The 21,657-nt window shown below is 45.4% G+C and overlaps 1 protein-coding gene and 1 long non-coding RNA gene across 2 annotated transcripts; one reads left to right on the forward strand and one right to left on the reverse strand.

The window, feature by feature from the left end:
* Positions 1-243: 243 nt before the first annotated feature.
* LOC147100154 (uncharacterized) lies at positions 244-20,714 on the reverse strand. The gene is made up of 3 exons (XR_015073844.1): positions 20,299-20,714; positions 17,261-17,452; positions 244-643 (listed from the first exon to the last, which is right to left on the reverse strand). It is a non-coding gene; the product is annotated as an uncharacterized LOC147100154 (long non-coding RNA).
* Positions 15,587-19,302, forward strand: LOC147100155 (bcl-2-related protein A1-like). Its single transcript, XM_085968916.1, has 2 exons — positions 15,587-16,304; positions 18,975-19,302. Exons 1-2 carry the CDS (start codon positions 15,882-15,884, stop codon positions 19,086-19,088), a joined length of 537 nt encoding a protein of 178 aa, XP_085825042.1. The 5' UTR covers positions 15,587-15,881; the 3' UTR covers positions 19,089-19,302.
* Positions 20,715-21,657: the final 943 nt, after the last annotated feature.

The following is a 21,657-nucleotide window of genomic DNA, read 5'->3' on the forward strand; positions in this document are numbered from 1 at the left end:
AATCTGCAATTGGGCACGTCAATAACAGATGAAATTCAATCCACATACAAGGTAGTACACAGTGGCGGGAAAAACAAATGGCACACGAATACTACGGATGGGATAGGTTTGGCTCAAGGTTCGAGAAAGGGTTCGAGATCTTATACTACAGGAAACTCTCTTGATGTAAGCCCCCAAAGTGTGGACTAAGTGATATACAAAGTCGACAACACTGGCTTGTTATAAGAAAGACAGACCCAATAATTGAAGTAAAAACGGTTTATTCAGGCCTGGGGAGCTATGGCTCTTGCGTCCCAACACAAGGCTCCGACTCCACCGAATCTCTTGAGGTTCACACAGTTATACAAAAATTAAGGCCCTGCCCTAAAGGCGGGGATAAGCTTATTAGCATATACAGAATTATAGTTAAATTGTAATTATAAAACCGTGACATTCCATTCTTCCAGTCGCTTACAAATCTCACATTTCGTTATCAGTTGGTCCTGTTACTTTCTCATGACCCAGGGGCCTCAACTTTATTACTTTACGATCGTCCATTTGCTGTTGTCAGATGGCTTGGTCTTTTTAAGTATTTCTCTAAGATAGTAGATCTTTCCAAAGCGGGCAATCCGCAGATTTTCTGTCTCTCTCTCTTAAATTATTTCTACAGAGCAAAAACACTTTAGTTAGTTAAAAGAATAGAACCCTATTGAGCTTCACACTTAACAAACCCTTAAGTGCAAAGGTGTCGACTCGCGTGGCCGAACCCATATATCTCTCCCTCTTTCTAAGGGGTTGTTTTGACAGTTTTAATCTCTCAGCAGTTAACCCGTAGTCCTGTTTAAACCTTATCTGGGTTTATACAACTTTTACAGACTTCTATTGTTCAACTCGGAGCACGAATTAACCTATTCCCTCCATTTTGTATATTGGTGTTACAGATGAATCCTGGTTTGTTTTTCCTTATTAAATCCAATTTTTAATATCTTACTTCACTCTTTTTACCGGCACCTAAATAACCGGAAATCTCTCTTAACCGGCAAAATTCAGGAGCAGGTTCAGGTAAGTTTTACTTCATATTAGTGGCCGTGTAACCAGGGTTCCTGCACCTGTTGCCATGCAACAGGGACGCCTGGATCTGTGGCCGTGTACGGGGCTCTCGTACCTTGGTAACTATACCTCTCTGTAATCCGGACTTTTTGATAAACCGGCACCACGCCGGTCCCGTCGGTGCCGGATAAAAAAGAGTTTCCTGTAGTTTTGTCATGTAGCACATCAAAAACTGTGGGGCAACTATAAACAATGCCAATAGAATGCTGAATTACAATGCTAGGTCAGTTGAGTATAAGCTAAAAGATATCATGCTAAAAACAAGGACACTTACAGAGAGGGAAAAGGTACTCCTGCATAGAGCGAAACTGAGCTTCCAACCACCTAACCTCTTCATCGCAAAGACAGTCTGTTTTCACCTCCATAACATCGCCCGTCTCTACCCCTGCCTCAGCCTATCTGCTGCGGAAACCTCCAGACTAGACTATTTCAATGCTCTGCTCCCATCCTCCATAAACTTCAGCTCATTCAAAACTATTCTGCCCCCATCCTATCCTACTCCCATCACCCCATCTTCACTGACTTAGACTGGCACGTCACATTTAAAATTCTCATCCTTGTGTTTAAATCATGACCTCGACTCTATCTCTGCAACCTTCTCCAACCCTACAACTCTCCAAGAACTCTGCATTTCTTGAAACTTGGCCTCTTGTTCATCACCCATTCCCTTCGACCCACCAGGGAAATTCGTGGCGATTCGCAACTCACACCGTATCTCTTGCTCACCAAAACTTGCTGGGTTTTTGACACACTAATAACAGTGTGTGCATTAAACTCACTGTTATTTCCTCAGCAAATTCTGGGCCATTGTTATTTGTACTTCGATGTTTTATTCGCTGCTTTGTCCTGGTTGAATTTTGTGGGTCTGGTAATTTGGAAAGGGCTGTTCTTAGTGCTGTTCTCTCATTGGTGAGTAAATCTCAAACCAGAACACCAAGACCAGTTAGTATCAGCAAGCTGAGATTTGTGCAAAATAAAGGGAACATTTTATACGTTACCCATGAGGCTCCGTGGTGTGCACTTAAACAACCCATGGAGACAAAAACCTCTTTATAGAGACAGAGAATATTCACCATGAATGACTTTGATGCTTTAGTCTATTGCCTGCCTGGAGACCATCGAAGTTGGCTCTCCCTTCCTGTTACACTGCCTTGGTGACATCAATAACATCTCAGCGTGGCTCCATGGTAAACAACAGGAGCACGGTCTTGAACCAGTGGGATAATCGCACGAGCCATCCTACCCCAGGTAACGACACACAAGCCGATAGATAGTCAATAACTGCCACCAATTAGAAAAGGTGCCGAATGATTTTCGGCTTTTACCTGACACATACCCACAGCAAGTCAACAACCCCTCACTAACCTAGGAAAGATCAGATTTCTGGCACCTTGATAGTACAGGGTATTGGTGTGCTACTGACTCGAGGAACACAGGTTTAATCACTGGAATTTACTGCACAGTAAGTTCTCAGTCTCAGATTGATCTTCTGAAAGCTGCAAAGTGTTGGTACATGATGGAGAGAGAGATACCCTAGCCTAGCAACAGTCTAGAAACATAGAAGATAGGAGCAGGAGTAGGCCATTCAGCCCCTCGAGCCTGCTCCGCCATTCAATTAGATCATGGCTGATCATCCAAATTCAGTACCCTGTTTCTGCCTTCCCTCCATATACCTTTATCCCTTTGGCCTTAAGAAATATATCCAACTCCTTCTTGAATATATTTAATGAATTGGCCTCTACTGCCTTCTTTGGCAGAGAATTCCACAGGTTCACCACTCTCTGGGTGAAGAAATTCCTCCTCATCTCTGTCCTAAATGGCTTACCCCTTATCCTTAGACTGTGACCCCTGGTTCTGGACTCCCCGACCATCGGGAACATCCTTCCAGCATCTCGTCTGTCTAGTCCTGTTAGAATTTTATAAGTTTCGATGAGATCCCCTCTCATTCTTCTAAACTCCAGCGAATACAAGCCCAATCGATCCAATCTCTCCTCATACGTCATTCCTGCCATCCCAGGTATCAGCCTGGTGAATCTTCGCTGCACTCCTTCCATGGCAAGTACATCCTTCCTCAGATAATGCGACCAAAACTGCTCACAATACTCAAGATGTGGCCTCACCAAGGCCCTGTACAACTGCAGCAAGACATCCTTGTTCCTGTACTCAAACCCTCTCGCTATGAAGGCCAACATACCATTTGCCTTCTTAACTGCCCGCTGCATCTGCATGCTTACCTTCAGCGACTGGTGCACAAGGACACCCAGGTCTCGTTGCACTTCTCCTTTTCCCAATCTATTGCCGTTCAGATAATAATCTGCCTTCCTGTTTTTGCCACCAAAGTGGATAACCTCGCATTTATCCACATTATACTGCATCTGCCATGCATCTGCCCAATCACCCAACCTGTTCAAATCATACTGGAGTTTCTCTGCATCCTCCTCACAGCACACACGCCCACCCAGCTTTGTGTTGTCTGCAAACTTGGAGATATTACATCTAGTTTCCTCGTCTAGATCATTAATATATATTGTGAATAGCTGGGGTCCTAGCACCAATCTCTGCGGTACCCCACTAGTCACTGCCTGCCACTCGGAAAAAGACCCATTTATTCCAACTCTTTGCTTCCTGTCTGCCAACCAGTTCTCAATCCAAGTCAGTACCTTACCCCCAATCCCATGTTCTTTAACTTTGCATACTAATCTCTTATGCGTGACCTTATCGAAAGCCTTCTGAAAGTCCAAAGACACCACATCCACTGGTTCTCCCCTATCTATTCTACCAGATACATCCTCAAAAAATTCCAGTAGATTAGTCAAGCATGATTTACCTTTTGTAAATCCATGTTGACTTTGTCCGATCCTGTCACTGTTTTCCAAGTGCTCTGCTATTTCATCTTTTATAATGGACTCTAGCATTTTCCCCACTACCGATGTCAGGCTTAGCTGTCTATAATTCTCAATTTTTTCTCTACCACCTTTTCTAAATAGTGGGGTAATATTAGCTACCCTCCAATCCATCGAAACTGTTCCAGAGTCTATAGAATTTTGGAAGATGACCAGCAATGCATCTACTATTTCTAGGGCCACTTCCTTGAGTACCCTAGGATGTAGATTATCAGGCCCTGGGGATTTATCGGCCTTCAATCCTGCCAATTTCCCTAACACCATTTCCCTACAAATACTGATTTCAATCAGTTCCTCCCTCTCATTAGACCCTATGTTCCACGACATCCCTGGGAGGTTATTTGTGTTCCCCCTTGTGAAGACAGAACCAAAGTATGTATTTAATTGGTCCGCCATTTCTTTGTTCCCCATTATAAATTTCCCTGATTCTGACTGCAAGGGACCTACGCTTGACTTCACCAATCTTTTTCTCTTCACATATCTATAGAAGCTTTTACAGTCAGTTTTTATGTTCCCTGCAAGTTTACTCTCATAATCTATTTTCCCCCTCTTAATTAATCCCTTTGTCCTCCTTTGCTGAATCCTAAACTGCTCCCAATCCTCAGGTTTGCTGCTTTTTCTGGCCAATTTATATGTCCTCTCCTTGGATCTCATGCTATCCGTAATTTCCTTTGTTAACCACGGTTGAGCCACCTTTTTCTTTTTCTTTTTATGCCAGACAGGGATGAACAAATTATGTAGTTCATCCATGCGATCTTTAAATGTTTGCCATTGCCTATCCACCGTCAACCCTTTAAGTAACGTTCCCCAATCCATCCTAGCCAACTCACGCCTCATACCATCGTAGTTTCCTTTATTTAAATTCAGGACCCTAGTCTCTGAGTCAACTACTTCATTCTCCATCTTAATGAAGAATTCTATCCTATTATGATTGCTCCTCCCCAAGGGGCCTCGCACAACAAGATTGCTAATTAATCCTTTCACATAAGAACATAAGAAATAGGAGCAGGAGTAGGCCAATCGGCCCCTCGAGCCTGCTCCGCCATTCAATAAGATCATGGCTGATCTGATCCTAACCGCCAATCTACTATCACAGAACCATCTCCTGAATCTAACAGAATTAGACACACGAAATAGGAGCAGGATCAGGCTACACGGCCCCTGTGCCTGCTCCGCTACCCACAGGGCCATGTCCGATCCGAACCTAGACTCATGTCCAAATTCCTGCCTGCTCCCCGTAACCCTTAATTCCCTTTACTTCTAGGAAACTGTCTATTTCTGTTTTAAATTTATGTAATGATGTAGCTTCTACAGCTTTTTGGGGCAGCATATTCCATGGACCTACCACCCTCTGAGTGAAGTAGTTCCTCCTCATCTCAGTTTTGAAAGAGCAGCCCCTTATTCTAAGACAATGCCCCCTAGTTCTAGTTTCACCCATCATCGGGAACATCCTCCCCGCATCCACCCGATCCAACCCCTTCACAATCTTATATGTTTCAATAAGATCGCCTCTCATTCTTCTGAACTCCCAATGAGTAGAGTCCCAATCTACTCAACCTCTCTTCATATGTCCATCCCCTCATCCTCGGGAATAACCGAGTGAACCTTCTTTGTACTGACTCGAGAGCAAGTATGTCTTTTCTTAAGTATGGACACCAAAACTGTATGCAGTATTCCAGGTGCGGTCTCACCAATACCTTGTGCAACTGAAGCAATACCTCCCTATTTTTATATTCTATCCCCCTAGCAATGAAAGCCAACATTCCACTGGCCTTCTTAATCACTTGCTGCACCTGCATACTAACCTTTTGAGTTTCGTGCACCAGGACCCCCAGATCCCTTTGTACTTCAGTACTTTCCAGTTTCTTGCCATTAAGATAATAACTTGCTCTACGATTTTTCCTGCCAAAGTGCATAACCTCACACTTTCCAGTATTGTATTCCATCTGCCAAATCTCTGCCCACTTACTTAGCCTGTCTATGTCCCCTTGCAGGTTTTTTATGTCCTCCTCACTCACTACTTTCCCTCCCATCTTAGTATCATCTGCAAACTTTGATATGTTACACTCGGTCCCCTCCTCCAAATCGTTAATATAGATTGTAAAGAGTTGGGGACCCAGCACTGACCCCTGCGGAACACCACTAGTTACTGATTGCCAGTCTGAGAATGAACCATTTATCCCAACTCTCTGCCTTCTGTTAGATAGCCAATCCTCTATCCATGCCAGAATATTACCCCCAATCCCGTGATTTTTTATCTTAAGCAATAATCTTTTGTGTGGCATCTTGTCAAATGCCTTTTGGAAGTCTAAATACTATCCACCCTATATGTTACTTCCTCAAAGAACTCCAGCAAATTTGTCAAACATGACTTCCCCTTCATAAAACCATGCTGACTTTGTCCTATTAAATGATGATTATCCAAATGTCCTGTTACTGTCTCCTTAATAATGGACTCCAAAATTTTACCTACCACAGATGTTAGGCTAACCGGTCTATAGTTTCCAGCCTTCTGTCTACTGCCCTTTTTAAATAAGGGTGTTACATTAGCAGTTTTCCAATCTGCCGGGACCTTTGCTGAGTCCAGGGAGTTTTGGAAAATTATTACCAATGCATCCACAATCCCTACCGCCACTTCCCTCAAGACCCTAGGATGTAAGCCATCAGGTCCAGGTGATTTATCCGCCTTGAGTCCCATTATTTTACCGAGTACCACTTCCTTAGTGATTTTGATCGTGTTTAGCTCCTCCCCCCCTATAGCCCCCTGTTTGTCCAGTGTTGGGATATTGTTAGTGTCCTCTACTGTAAAGACTGATATAAAATATTCATTCAGTGTTTTTGCCATCTCCATATTTCCCACCATTAATTTCCCGGTCTCATCCTCTAAGGGACCAACATTTACTTTCGCCACCCTTTTTCTTTTTATATAACTATAAAAACTCTTACTATCTGTTTTTATATTTTTTGCTAATTTACTTTCATAATCTATCTTCCCTTTCTTAATCAATCTTTTTGTTATTTTTTGCTGTCTTTTAAAGTTCTCCCAATCCTCTATACTCCCACTAGATTTGGCTACCTTATATGCCCTTGTTTTTAGTCGAATACTCTCCTTAATTTCTTTACTTAGCCACGGATGGCTGTCTTTTCTTTTACACCCTTTTCTTTTCAGTGGAATATATATATTTTGGAAGTTGTAAAATAACTCCTTAAATGTACACCACTGATCATGTATCGTCTTCCCTTTAATTTATTTTACCAATCCACTCTACTCAATTCCGCTCTCATACCTTCATAGTCTCCTTTATTCAAGCTTAGCACGCTTGTTTGAGATCCAACCTTCTCACCCTCTAATTGAATATGGAATTCAACCATGTTATGGTCACTCATTCCAAGGGGATCCTTTACTAGGACATTTTTAATTGATCCTGTCTCGTTACACAGGACCAGATCTAAGGTTGCTTGCCCCCTGGTCGGTTCAGTTACATACTGCTCAAGAAACCCATCCCTAATACACTCAATGAACTCATCCTCAAGGCAGCCCTGTCCAATTTGATTTGTCCAATTAATATGATAGTTAAAATCCCCCATAATTATAGATGTTCCCTTATTACAAGCCTCAACTATTTCCTGATTGATACTCCTTCCAACAGAGTTGCAACTGTTCGGAGGCCTATAGACTACGCCCACTAGTGTTTTTTTCCCCTTATTATTCCTTACCTCCACCCAAACTGTTTCATTATCCTGATCTTTTGACCCAATATCATTTCTCTGTATTACAGTGATTCCTTCCTTTATTAACATAGCCACCCCACCTCCCCTTCCTTCCTGCCTGTCCTTCCTGATCGTTAAATAACCTGGTATGTTTAATTCCCAGGCATTGTCACCCTGCAGCCATGTTTCTGTAATGGCCACAAGATCATACCCATATGTAGTTATTTGTGCCATTAACTCGTCTATTTTGTTACGAATGCTACGTGCATTCAGATAGAGAACTTTCAAACATGTTTTGTGACACTTAGTTCCTGCTTTTGCCCTTTTTATTACTTTACCTTTTACTCCATACCTTCTGCCCCTTCCTGACACGCTCTGGCTTTTAATTTCCCCACTGCTACCTAAGTCTATGACCTTCTCTGTTGTCATTTTTATTATTTGCTCTCTAGGAACTTCCCCCCCACTAGTTAGTTTAAAGCCCTCTCTACAGCCCTAGTTATATGATCCGCCAGGACTCTAGTCCCAGCACTGGCCAAGTGAAGCCCGTCCCAACGGAACAGCTCCCTCCTGCCCCAGTACTGGTGCCAGTGTCCCAGGAAGCAAAACCCATTTCTCCCACACCAGTCTTTGAGCCACGCATTTAACTCTCTAATTTTATTTGTCCTAGCCAAATTCGCTCGTGGCTCAGGTAATAATCCAGAGATTATTACCCTTGAGGTTCTGTTTTTTAATTTGACCCCTAGCTGCTCATACTCCTTTAACAGAACCGGCTTCCTAGTCCTATCTACGTCGTTTGTACCAACATGGACCACGACAACTGGATCCACCCCCTCCCACTGCAAGTTTCTTTCCAGCCCAGAGGAGATGTCCTTAACCCTTAACCTAATACCCAGTCTAAGATGGCCTAATCTCTAGTTGGTTCCTCGACATATTGGTCCAGGAAACCATCCCGTATACACTCTAGGAATTCCTCCTCCACAGTATTGTTACTAATTTGGTTAGCCCAATCTGTATGTAGATTAACGTCACCCATGATAACTGCTGTGCCCTTATTGCACGCGTCTCTAATTTCCCATTTAATGCCATCCCCAACCTCAGCATTACTGTTTGGGGGTCTGTATACAACTCCCACTAACGTTTTCTGCCCCTTGGTATTTCTCAGCTCTACCAATACAGATTCCACATCATCAGAGCTAATATCCTTCCTTACTATTGTGTTAATCTCCTCTTTAACCAGCTATGCTACCCCACCTCCTTTTCCTTTTTGCCTGTCCTTCCTGAATATTGAATACCCCTGGTTGTTGAATTCCCAGGAGCCATGTCTCCATAATCCCAATTATATCATATCCGTTTACATCTATTTGCGTAGCTAATTCATCCACCTTATTACGAATGCTCCTCGCATTAAGACACAAAGCCTTCAGGCTTGTTTTTTTAACACTCTTAGTCCTTTTAGAATTATTATTTACTGTGGCCCTGTTTCATTTACACCCTTGATTTCTCTGCCTTCCAGTTTTGCTTTTCTCCTTCCTGTCTTTTGTTTTTATCCTTGCTTCCCTTCCTTCTGTCTCCCTGCACAGGTTCCCAACCCCCTGCCATTTTAGTTTAAACCCTCCCCAACAGCACTAGCAAATACTCCCCCTAGGACATTGGTCCCGGTCCTGCCCAGGTGCAAAACGTCCAGTTTGTACTGGTCCCACCTCCCCCAGAACCAGTTCCAATGTCCCAGGAATTTGAATCCCTCCTCCTTGCACCATTCCTCTAGCCATGTATTCATCTGAAATATCCTTCTATTTCTGCTCTGACTAGCACGTGGCACTGGTAGCAATCCTGAGATTACTACCTTTGAGGTCCTATTTTTTAATTTACCTCCTAACTCCCTATATTCAGCTTTTAGGACCTCATCCCATTTTTTACCTATATCGTTGGTACCTATATGCACCACAACAACTAGCTGTTCACCCTCTCCCTCCAGAATGCCCTGCAGCCAATCTGAGACATCCTTGACCCTTGCATCCGGGAGTCTCATTTGCAGCTGTTGAAACGCCTATCTCTTCCCCTTACAATAGAATCCCCTATCACTATAGCTCTCCCGAGAGAGAAAGAGAAAGAATTACAGATTACCCGAGCAACAGCCAGTGTGCATGATTGAAGTAAGGCCTTAGAATGTTTATAGTAATGCCATGCTATAAACATCCTACTACACACTACTGCAACTTACGCGATAGGTTGTTGATGTATGTCTGTTGCAGAGAAATGTAAACTTGTGTGCGTAAGAATCAGCTGAAGGATGGAGCATTGACTGGAAACTACCACATAAGGAAAGGCCATTTCCAGTTTGATAAGGAGAAAACAGTGTATAAAAAAGCTTTTGTGTTAAGTTTTAGAATAGAGAAACGTACACAGATCTGCTGACAAAACTTTGCTTGTAAATTGCATTATACCCTGAAGAAATTATACTCTGCTTTTAGATTGTTTTTTATGTTAAAGTAGAAAAAATAAAGTGATTACAACGATAAGACTGAATTCGTTACTGGCCAAGTGAACAACAGAAGATTATTTAAAACTGTAGTGTATGTACCTTTAAGAGAGGACTACTTTTACAGCTCCTGTATACTGTAGTACTGGCAGTGACCACACCTGTATATAAGCCTTGAGCATGCCACTGTACCCCCAGTCTTGAGACTACCCTACTCCAGTAAACACCTGTTGATTGTTAAGTTACAGCATCTGTGTAGTTATTGAAAAACATCATACTCTCAGAATCACGGATCTAACAGTGGCGATGAGTGTCGATTCGAATCTACCTGCAACTCTGCATTTCCCTTCGAGGATTCGCTCCGGGAGGGCGGTGGAAGAAAGTCGAGGCCAGAAGCACGGGCGTCGACCGCGAGCAACCGCCCAGTCGTCCGGCAGAGAGTGAACATCGCAGGGGAGGCTGTGGAGAGTCGGGCTTGGTTCCCCAGCCACGACGATCAGCAACAGACTGACAACAGGTACAGCGCAGACCCTTCCCGGACAGCGGCGGCTGGAGCCGACCGACGGCAGAGAAAAAGCTGAGCAGCGTCGATGGGGTAAGAGAAAGGGTGAAGCGCACAGGGCGCAGCTGGGGGTTGAAAACCGAGCTGCGTCGAGGAAAAACAAAACGGAGAGAGAGAGGGTAAAGCAGCAGCTGGGTTCAGGACCGAGCGGCGGAAACGGGAAAGGCGCACAGAAAAAAAAAACGCGCAGAGCACAGCCAGGGCTCAAGGGCTGAACAGTGTCCGCGGGGAGAAGAAGGGAGAGCGTGGGAGACGCCATTGAGCTGCGGAGAAGAAGGAAGAGCACGGGAGAAGCCATTTTTAGAAGCCGCAGCAGAGAAGAAGGGCGAGCGCGGGAAGAAAGGAAAGCGCGGGAGACGCCATTTTGTGCCAGCGGAGAAGAAGGGAGAGCGCGGGAGACGCCATTTTTGACAGTTAAATCACACCCAGGGATGCCGAAGAGTGGCAGTATCTCTACGTTCGACAATGAAGTCGAAGATTGGGCGACATATGTGGAACGTATTGAGGTGTACTGCAGGGCGAATGAAGTGCCAGATGCTAGGAAAGCACTGGTTTTGTTAAATTCCATGGGTGCAAAAACTTATGGTTTACTGCGAAACCTAATAACCCCAGAGAAGCCCGTGAATAAGAATTTCGAAAGCATAGTAGAAATCCTACAGGACCACTTAAACCCCACACTGCTGCTGATAGCAGAAAGATTTAAGTTCCATAAAAGGAACCAACATAAAGACGAAAGCAGTGCTGAGTACTTAACGGAACTGCGCAAGCTATCGAAACACTGCCAGTTTGGAGTGGGACTAGCAGATACGTTAAGGGACAAGTTTGTGTGTGGGCTTCAAAGTGAAGGAACCCAGAAACGGCTTCTATCAGAAAAGGATCTTACGCTGGACAAGGCTTTCAGCATGGCAGTATCACACGAAGCAGCCGCAAGGGGCGCTGCAGAGATACAACGGAGACCGCAAGAATATGGCACCAATGAAATGCCCTATAGAACAGGGAAGTGTTATCGCTGCGGCAGAACAACATACGACCAGAAGGATTGTTGGTTCAAGGATCAAGTGTGCAGACAGTGTGGAAAAGCAGGACACATAGCAAGAGTCTGCAGGTCTGGGAAGAAAACCAACAGCAAGAAATTTCCACAGGAGAAGTACGAAAAGGTACATAAGGTGATGGACAGTAGTTCAGATGAACAGAAAAGTGATACAGACTCCGGAAGCAAGGAGCTGGGTTGTCTGAAACTACATAAGGTAACCAAAATGGAGGATCACCAGACTATCTGGGTTACACTCAAGATAGACGGAGTCCAAGTGAAAATGGAATTGGACACAGGATCAGCCCTAACAGTCATAAACCGAAGGGACTACAAGCAGCTATTTTCACATATACCCTTGAAAGCTACAGAGATTGTCTTGAAGACGTACACGGGGCAAAAGGTCTACCCCAAAGGAAAAATAAGGGTGAAAGTGATATACAAAGGCCAGGAAATACCTAAAATGGACCTATATGTATTGCCAGATGGAGGACCACCACTACTAGGACGTGAATGGATCCGGAAAATACAATTAGATTGGCATTCCATACAGGCACTGAAGGTTGAGGCCAAAAAGGATGACGACGTCACACCTGGACGACTGTCAAAAATGCTAACTGACGCAAAAGAAGTGTTCCAGGAGGGACTCGGAACACTAAAAGGCATAACAGCGATGATTAAAATAGAAGAAAATGCAAGCCCAATATTTCTTAAGGCCAGACCAGTGCCTTATGCGATCCGACCAGCCGTCAAAGCAGAGCTGGAAGGGTTGGAACGTTCAGGAGTATTGTCCAAAGTAGACTGGAGCGAGTGGGCTACACCCATCATTCCTGTAATGAAGAGGTCGTTGAGTAATACGCCTGGGGAACTAAAGAAGGTCCGCATCTGTGGGGATTTTAAGGTGACAGTGAACCCAGTCCTTCACACGGTACAATATCCGCTTCCACGAATTGAGGATATTTTCGCCTCGCTATCTGGAGGTAAACGCTTCACCAAAATTGATCTAGCCCAGGCGTACTTGCAAATGGAGGTAGAAGAAGCCTCGAAACAATACCTCACGATCAACACTCATAAAGGCCATGTGCAACGATGAAATTCCACTACAGCATAAGGTGGACAATTTCTTATTAGCCTACAGAAATGCGACACATGCAGTTACCAACCTGACCCCGGCCATGATGTTCTTTAACCGAAGGTTGAGATCTCGTCTGGATTTGCTCAGACCAAATGTGCGAAGAAATGTGGAGGATAAACAATTCCAGCACATCAATGAGAAGCCGACAAGGAGCTTCAATGTAGGACAACCAGTCTTGGCGCGTGACTACCGAACAGAGAAATGGCAACCCGGAACGATATGCACAAGGCAGGGGCCATTAATGTACACAGTGGATGTCGGGGAGAACATTGTGAGACGCCACGTCGATCAGATCTTAGCATCACAGGAACGAGTCAACCCCATGTCTCACGTACCTGGGGATGAACCCGACATACCGGTAGCATCTACCTCAGAACCAGTAGCAGTGGAAACCGATGAACTAACCGACGAAAAGGGGCCAGAATCGCCTCCGCACCAAGAACAAGAACCTCAGGAAAGGCGCTATCCCGAAAGGATCAGGAAGCCGCCCCAAAGACTGAATCTTTAAAATGGACTATTGTTGTTTAATGTGCATGTTAAAGTGTTAATTGTTATTTGAATATTATGGGTACTGCTAATCTAAAAGGGGAGGAATTGTAGTGTATGTACCTTTAAGAGAGAACTACTTTTACAGCTCCTGTATACTGTAGTACCGGCAGTGACCACACCTGTATATAAGCCTTGAGCATGCCTCTGTACCCCCAGTCTTGAGACTACCCTACTCCAGTAAACACCTATTGATTGTTAAGTTACAGCATCTGTGTAGTTATTGAAAAACATCATACTCTCAGAATCACGGGTCTAACAAAAACAACACTTGCCCAGAGTACAAGAGGCTGAATCATTTCACAGACTCGTTTATTTTTAAAGTTCGTTTGTGCCATTTTAATCCTACTTACGGTAACTGGGGTATGAAAATGATCCTGTACGAGAATGTAGTGTGTGTGGGTTGGGGAGTTTTACTGCTGTAAGATGTGTGGATTCTGACCTTTTCATTGATCTCATAAATAGTTCTGTATTTAAAATGTGAAAGATGATCAAATTCTTGTACATAAACACCTTTTTTCATACAATGAATCTTTATTTTAAAATATTCTACCTGAATTATACATGAACCAATTTGCAAAGCCACTACATGGTGGACAATGGTAAACTGGAAATGGACATCTCGTGCTGATATTTGAAAGAAAACAGCTTGCATTTATGTAGTGCCTTTGACATCCTCAGAACATCTCAAAACGCTGCACGCCAATTAATTATTTTAAGTGTAGTCACTGTTGTATGTTGGCAAATGTGGCAACCAATTTGTGCATAGCAAGGTCCCACAAACAGCAATGAGATAAATGACTAAATAACCTGTTTTGGTGGTGTTGATTGAGGGATAAATATTGTGCAGAACACCGGGAGAATTCCCCAGCTGTTTTTCAAGAAGTGCCATCTGAACAGGCAGATTATGTGACAAGGCAGCACTCCCTCCGTGCTGCACTGGAGTGTTGGCCTTAAGTTTTGTGTACAAGTACCTGCAGTGGGGCCTTGTTGACATTTCAAAGATTAAGTAGAACAGACTACCTTTTAGATTTGTAAACAAATGTGGCCACCTTTGTTGTTTATGTGTTTACTGGCTCATTTTACATCATTTACCATGTATCCTTTGTAAAATAAAACAACGCTCCCTTATAGTAAGATTACTGGTGGGGAAAACAGCGAGAAGTTTGATATATACCACCACAGTGGTCGCGTTAAAAAACAAGTCCATTCGGGTGGTACGGAAAGATCACTGTACTGGTTCAACATACCAGGCCACCGAATGGGCCAAGCCTGTTTGCGTCCAATAGGTGCCCAAGCACTAACTTTTAAATCTGGGCTTATATATTGAGGAAACGCAAATCTGCCCACACAGAGGAACAAAATTGCAGACACATCAGGTTCCACACCACTGTGAACTTCCCAACAGCAACTCAAGACTGGCAGTGGGCAAGGCCTGATAGACAGTCACTTGACCATCTTCTTGTCAAGAGAGTAGGCTGGGGATAGACCTAAAGAGAGAAATGAATAAATAGAACCATGTGGTAAAATATATTTTATATCTATCATCATACATATATGATAGGTGTCAGCCGTGGCTCAGTGGGTAGCACTCTCAGCTCGGAGTCAGAAGGTTGTGGGTTCAAGTCTCACTCCAGAAACTTGAGCACAAAAAGTAGGCTGACGTTCCAGCGCAGTGCTGAGGGAGTGCTGCACTGTCGGAGGTGCTGTGTTTTGGATGAGACGTTAAACCGAGGCTCCGTCTGCCCTTCCATGGCACTATTTCGAGGAAGAGCAGGGGAGTTCTCCCCGGTGTCCTGGGCCAATATTTACCCCTCGATCAACATCACTGAAACAGATTATCTGCTCATTATCACATTGCTGTTTGTGGGATCTTGCTGTGCTCAAATTAGTTGTCTCCTTTCCTACACTAGAACAGTGACTACAATTCAAAAATACTTCATTGGCTGTAAAGCACTTTGGGATATCCTGAGGTTGTGAAAGTCGCTATATAAATGCAAGTTCTTTCTTTTTCTTTGTATATAAGATATTAATTTTTGAAGCTGGTTTTATCTCCTGTTAATACATAATTTATATATACTAATAATATATAAACGTGGGGGGGGGGGGTTAATAAGAAACACATTTTGAACATTTGGGTGGTCGAGTGATCGTTCACGAGGTGTAGTATGCGAAACTTTCCACTTTCTATCTGAGGTCGAGAAACAACAATGAGGTTGGGGTATTCCGGATGAACACCTCAGTGGGAAATTTGCAAAAAAAAATGTGGGCGGTCCGATGACATAAGCAGGCTTATCAAAATGGAAAGTTCCAATATAGTTTAGAAAAAAAATGGTTCCTTGTTTCGGTTGTGAAATGTATAAATTGCCGAGAGTGTGAAAATCTATTGAGGCTGAGCGAGGGGTTGAGAAGGACCAGCACTCACTATGGGCCATGAGGATACACACTCCGAGAGCTTCGTCTACTTTCTAGCGAAGGATTATTTAGGTTTTGCACTGGAAGGATCCCGATCAGGACCCGCAACTAACAGCGTGGCCGAAACTCTGCGCCGGTCTTGCTCCTCCTTACAGACACATGAACAGGAATTCAAGCTTTGCATCAACAAACTCAACGTCGGTTCTGTAGAGGAGGCGAAGCGAGCGTTCCCCATGCTAATGAGGGAGATCTGCTCAGACGGGGCTGATAACTGGGGCAGACTTGTGACTCTGTACGCTTTTTGTGGAGCGTTAGTCAGACACTTGAGAAGTAAAGGTATCCCAGAGGGACAACTGATTGAGGACATGGCTCAATGCGTGGCCCAACACACCTGGACTCACAAAGCTGCGTGGATCAAGGCGAATGGTGGCTGGGTAAGAGATATTTTAATCAAAAGTTAACATGTCAGCCCAGTTTTATTTAGATTTTTTTCAGTTCATGAAAGTTTGTGGATGAACCAACCTGCTCTTTAAGGAACCCCCTCATCATCGTTTAAGTTTAAATATTTGGAGCAGATTTGCAAAGTACTTGCCTTTCCATAGGACAAACTGGAATTTAATTTGCCATATATAGTCCTTGCTGAGTCATTTACTGAATATGTTATTATATAGTTGATCTATTGCGTGGAGGGTATTCACTCACCAATGAATGGCACCTCTTCTCAACTTTCACTCCAGTGATTAACTTCTGTGCCAAAGGGGCAAGCAGCTTGGCAGCACTCACAGGAAATGTACAAACCAGGGAGGTCATTTGGTCTGCCTTAACTTATTCTCCCAAAAACAAATACTGTTCGCCCATTACCTCACTGCTAATCACATCTTGAATGGATCTAAGGTTTTTGCTTCTACTACCCATCTGTTTAAAATGATCACTCTTTGTATGAAGAAGTCTTTTCTGATATCTGCTTCTCACTATGATCCCTTGTCCTCATGTTTTGTTTTGAAGTAGTGCTCTGGTCTTACCATATCTACGCTATTTAATATCTTGTACATCTCTACAAGATCCCCTCTTCGGTCTCCTTTCAGCGCGAAAGAGCCGCAGTTTTTCCAGTCTTCCTTCACAACTCAATCCTTTGACTCCAGCGATCTGCCTTGTGGCTCTTCTCTGCACCGATGCAGGGCTTGAATCTTTTACTGATGTCTTAGTGACCAAAACTAAGCACAGGTGAGGTCTGACCAGGGCACTGTACCGCTTTAACATGACATTATCTGACTTATACTCAACTAACGTGGCACTATAATGCAGCATGCTATTTGTTTTGTTTATTTATTGCTTTCACATGTTAAGTGACAAATCTACTAGATCCCTGCACCGTCCATAATATACTTACGATACTCATTTTCCCTTCCAGTGGGCAGTACTTTGCACTTGACTTTAATAAATTTCATCTGCCATTCTTTTGCCCATTTACAGATTGTATCCAATTCCTTTTGCACGCCCTGGCTTTGCCAGTTCCTCTTTGGCCTGATGCTAGAAGGCACGAAATGGGCACCAGTGCATGCTATCCAAATTCACCTTCTTCCTGCAGAGAAATACCAATGTCTATTAGGTCCAACTCAGGTCAGCAGTTGAACAGAACCTGTGTTTCTCTAGTTCATGGTCCTGTGTGCCTAGAATGGCAGACCCCCCTCCCCTTTCCCATCTCACTGCCCTTGTCACAAGCTATTTCAAGGATTACCGTCTTGGAAACAACACTGAAAAAGGTATTAGTGAAATTTATTATAAGTTGGGAGGATTTTCTGGATTAGAACCTCCTTGCAATGATACAGTAAAAGTCACCTAATATAAAACTTTTTTAAACCAAACTCAAGGTTTGTCATGGTGATGGTTTTTCTGCATGCCAGTCAACTGGACAACCAAAACAATTCACCCCATTCCCTAGAATCGCCTCAGTCTGTTACTTTTTTCTCTCTCGCTTCAAACTGGTGGAGGGTGTTACCTTACTGCTTGTTGCTCAAGTAATAATGTGTAGAATGCACACCGTCCTTGCTCTGCTTGTGATGGGCATCTGAGCAAACTGAGCCAACACATGCAGACATGTAATATACATTGCCCAAAGCAATGGGCAAAAGATTCTTGCCAACTTTCTCCCTTTGCTCCTCACTGGGGTATGGTCCTATAGTCACTGAGCACCTTCCACCAAGCAGCCATGTGTTCCTTGATAGTGAGTGTCAGTGGGCTAATTGACCATTTGGCCTAAGAGACGAGTGTGATCTGTCTTCAGCAGATGGTTCATACACCTGCACTTCCAGCAAGAGGCACTAAATACTGGTAACTTACATGATTTTCCCCCCTCTCAACTCAGGGATGCTATGGTTTTCTTGAGCATCTCTTCCTGCAGAGAAATGCAACAACTTGCATAGAATTACAGACAATACATCAGATCCTTCACTCCATGGCGTTGTGTTCTGATGCTGCAACACACAACTAACTGCCCTTATTGCAAGTTATTCAGAGGGAACTGTGCTGGGAACAGGAACAGCAGAAAATTACTGGAGCCTGGCAGGATATCTGTGGGTACCTCTCAGTGATGGTACTTGCCCATAGTTACCCCTTTTCTTTGTATGTCACCCTTAAAGATAATTATTATTACAATAGAATTATAAGGGAATTAAGAGCATATTATACAGTATGTGTATTGTATATACATATAATGTGTATTGTGCACATTGAATGTACAGAAGCAGTTCACCATTATATACAAGACATGTTGAGTGGAGAAAAATTTACAATTTAGTGCTCCTGACATAGAGCGACACCCAGTGGGTGCACATATCAGGGATGTGGCCATGGAAGTCACACACACACTATTCATGGCCTGTATGATTTCTCATCCATAAATGTAATGGCTGGAAATTCATGGCCTGCGAATCAGGCGTGTGTTGGCCTCCATGCTCAAACTCCCAACATGCACTCCCATCACGTGAAACTGCACCAGGAATTCTCAGTTATAAAACTGACCCCACTGTGTGCATGTAATAATGTCCTGAAAAATGTAGAAACGCTGCTGCATTCACTAATGAAGTTTATTTTTTTTTTAATAGGAAAAAGGATTCGTGGAATTTTTCCAGCAGAAAAGCCCCCGATTTTCTTATGCAAGGATAGCTGCTATCACGGGGATTGTTGCTGCATTTTCCTTTGCGATCTACCAACACTGAAACCAGAGAGGAGAAGTGAACGCTACACATCGGAAGCCAGGCCAACACATGAACATTGAGCCCTGAAGTGAGAACCTGGTACTGGACTTGGTGTAAATAACGGTTTGTGAAGCTTGTTGAATCCCAACAAATGCAAAGAGTTGCAATACAGAAAATCCTGATTTATATTACAGTAAATAGAATGTACATTCTTTATTTAAATAAACCCTTGAATAAGAAAGACTTGCATTTCTATAACACCTTTCACAACCTCGAGATGTCTCAAAGCACTTTACAGCCAATGAAGTACTTTTGAAGTGTGGTCACTGTTGTAATGTAGGATACTCCCACAAACAGCAATGTGATAATGGCCAGATTATCTGTTTTAGTGATGTTGATTGAAGGATAAATATCAGCCAGGACACCGAGGATAACTCCCCTGCTCTTCTTCGAAATAGTGCCTGGGGTCTTTTATGTCCACCTGAGCGAGCAGATGGGGCCTCAGTTTAACGTCTCATCCGAAAGACGGCACCTCTGACAGTGCAGCACTCCCTCAACCTTCTGACTCAGAGCCAAGAGTGCTACCCACTGAGCCACTGCTGACACTACGTAATTTGGGTTTTGGTTAGGGTTAAGGTTACTATATTTGTCAGTGAGAATCTAACAGTTCTTTTCTTTAAATTGGAGCAATAAGGAGACACTGGGTTTTTAGAGAGGTACAACTAATAAAACCAAATCATAGGAGACAAAAGGAAACTTAATAAATGAAATCATGTTTCCCGTGTCTGCTACACACGCTGGTTCCTGCGGTGCCCACCGGTCGCAGAAGGCCTCAAGCATACCGGTGGACACTTAGGCCTAGGGTTAAGTTTAGGGTTAGAGCAATAATGAGGAAGAACAGCAATGAGGCAGACGAACTCGGGTTAGGACCGGTACGGGGCTAGTGTTTGAAAACAATGAGGGAAATGTAGCAGTCAGACGAGAGGAACACAGGGAGAAGGTGCTTGAGACATGGCAATGAAACCTTTCACTTTTAGCTGTGAGCTGCGGGACATCACTAATATACTCGGGTATGGTAGCCGACTGGTTATCAAACTGGGCTAGCAAACCAGAGGTCATGAGTTTAAATGCCCCATAGCACGCTGTGAAACTGAATTCAATAAATCTGGCCATTTGAGGGCTGACAGCAGAAAACAACCATGAAAGCTGCTGGATTATTGCAAAAACTCACCTCCTTCACTAATGTCTTTCAAAGAAACGAACCCCTTCCTGATGGCGCCCACATATGACCCCAGCCCCACTCTCTGTAGTGGACTCTTAATGCCCTCAAGGCAATTAGCGATGAGCAATAAATGCTGCCTTGCTGGTGTCGCCGACAACCCAAGAACAAATCAAAAAGCTAATTTATTAATAAAAAGTTCAGCGCTAACTGCAGAAATCATTGTTAGCTTGAAAATACCTGCAGATGGCTTTATACTGATCTAACGCTTCGTTATGGTGCGAGTAGGGTGAGGATTAAGGGCAGGGTCAGAGTGCAGATGGGATTAATTTAATGTCAGAGTCGCTCCAAGTTTGGACACCGTCTGAACACAGCGTAATCCGCGGGGTCAGGGGTCACTCGGGGTCAGGGAGCGGGGGCCGCGCGGGTTCAGGGGGGCGGGGGCAGCGCGCAGGTTCAGGGTGGGCGGGGGCCGCTCGCGGGTTCAGGGGGGGCGGGGCAGCGCGCGGGTTCAGGGGGGGGCGGGGGCCGCGCGGGGGGGTCTGGGGGGGGCGGGGCCGCGCGCGGGTTCAGGGGGGCGGGGCCGCGCGCGGGTTCAGGGGGGGCGGGGGCCGCGCGCGGGTTCAGGGGGGGCGGGGGCAGCGCGCGGGTTCAGGGGGGGCGGGGCCGCGCGGGGGGTCTGGGGGGGCGGGGCCCGCGCGCGGGTTCAGGGGGGGGCGGGGCCGCGCGGGGGGTCTGGGGGGGCGGGGCCGCGCGCGGGTTCAGGGGGGGGCGGGGGCCGCGCGGGGGGTCTGGGGGGGGCGGGGCCCGCGCGCGGGTTCAGGGGGGGCGGGGCCGCGCGCGGGTTCAGGGGGGGCGGGGCCGCGCGGGGGGTCTGGGGGGGCGGGGCCGCGCGCGGGTTCAGGGGGGGCGGGGCCGCGCGCGGGGTTCAGGGGGGGGCGGGGCCCGCGCGGGGGGGTCTGGGGGGGGCGGGGCCGCGCGGGGGGTCTGGGGGGCACGCGCTGTCACTGCTCATGTTGCGCGGTGACGGTGGTTCAGGGGCCGGTGGCCGGGCCGGGCCGCTCGCTCTGGGCCCGGGGACCATGGCCGCGCTGAGAGCCGCCAAGAAGGCGCTGCGGCTGGACATGAAGCGCAGGGTGGCGGCGCTGAGCGACACCGAGAAACGGAGGCAGACCGAGGCGGTGAGCCGGCGGGTGAGTGAGAGAGAGCGCGCGGCCCAGCCACCGCCACAGTCTACCGCTCCCGTAGGGCGGCAGCAGGGTTCCAGCAGGCCCGGCCTCGACCCCGTGAACCCTCCCTGGCCCGGCCCCCGCCAACCCTCCCTGGCCCTCCCCCCGCCCCTTCAGGCCCCTCCCCCCGCCCCTTCAGGCC

This window comes from Somniosus microcephalus, chromosome 27 (assembly GCF_052327205.1).
Source record: "Somniosus microcephalus isolate GS21.2 chromosome 27, FLI_Smic_1.0, whole genome shotgun sequence".
NCBI classification, from domain to species: Eukaryota; Metazoa; Chordata; class Chondrichthyes; order Squaliformes; family Somniosidae; genus Somniosus; species Somniosus microcephalus.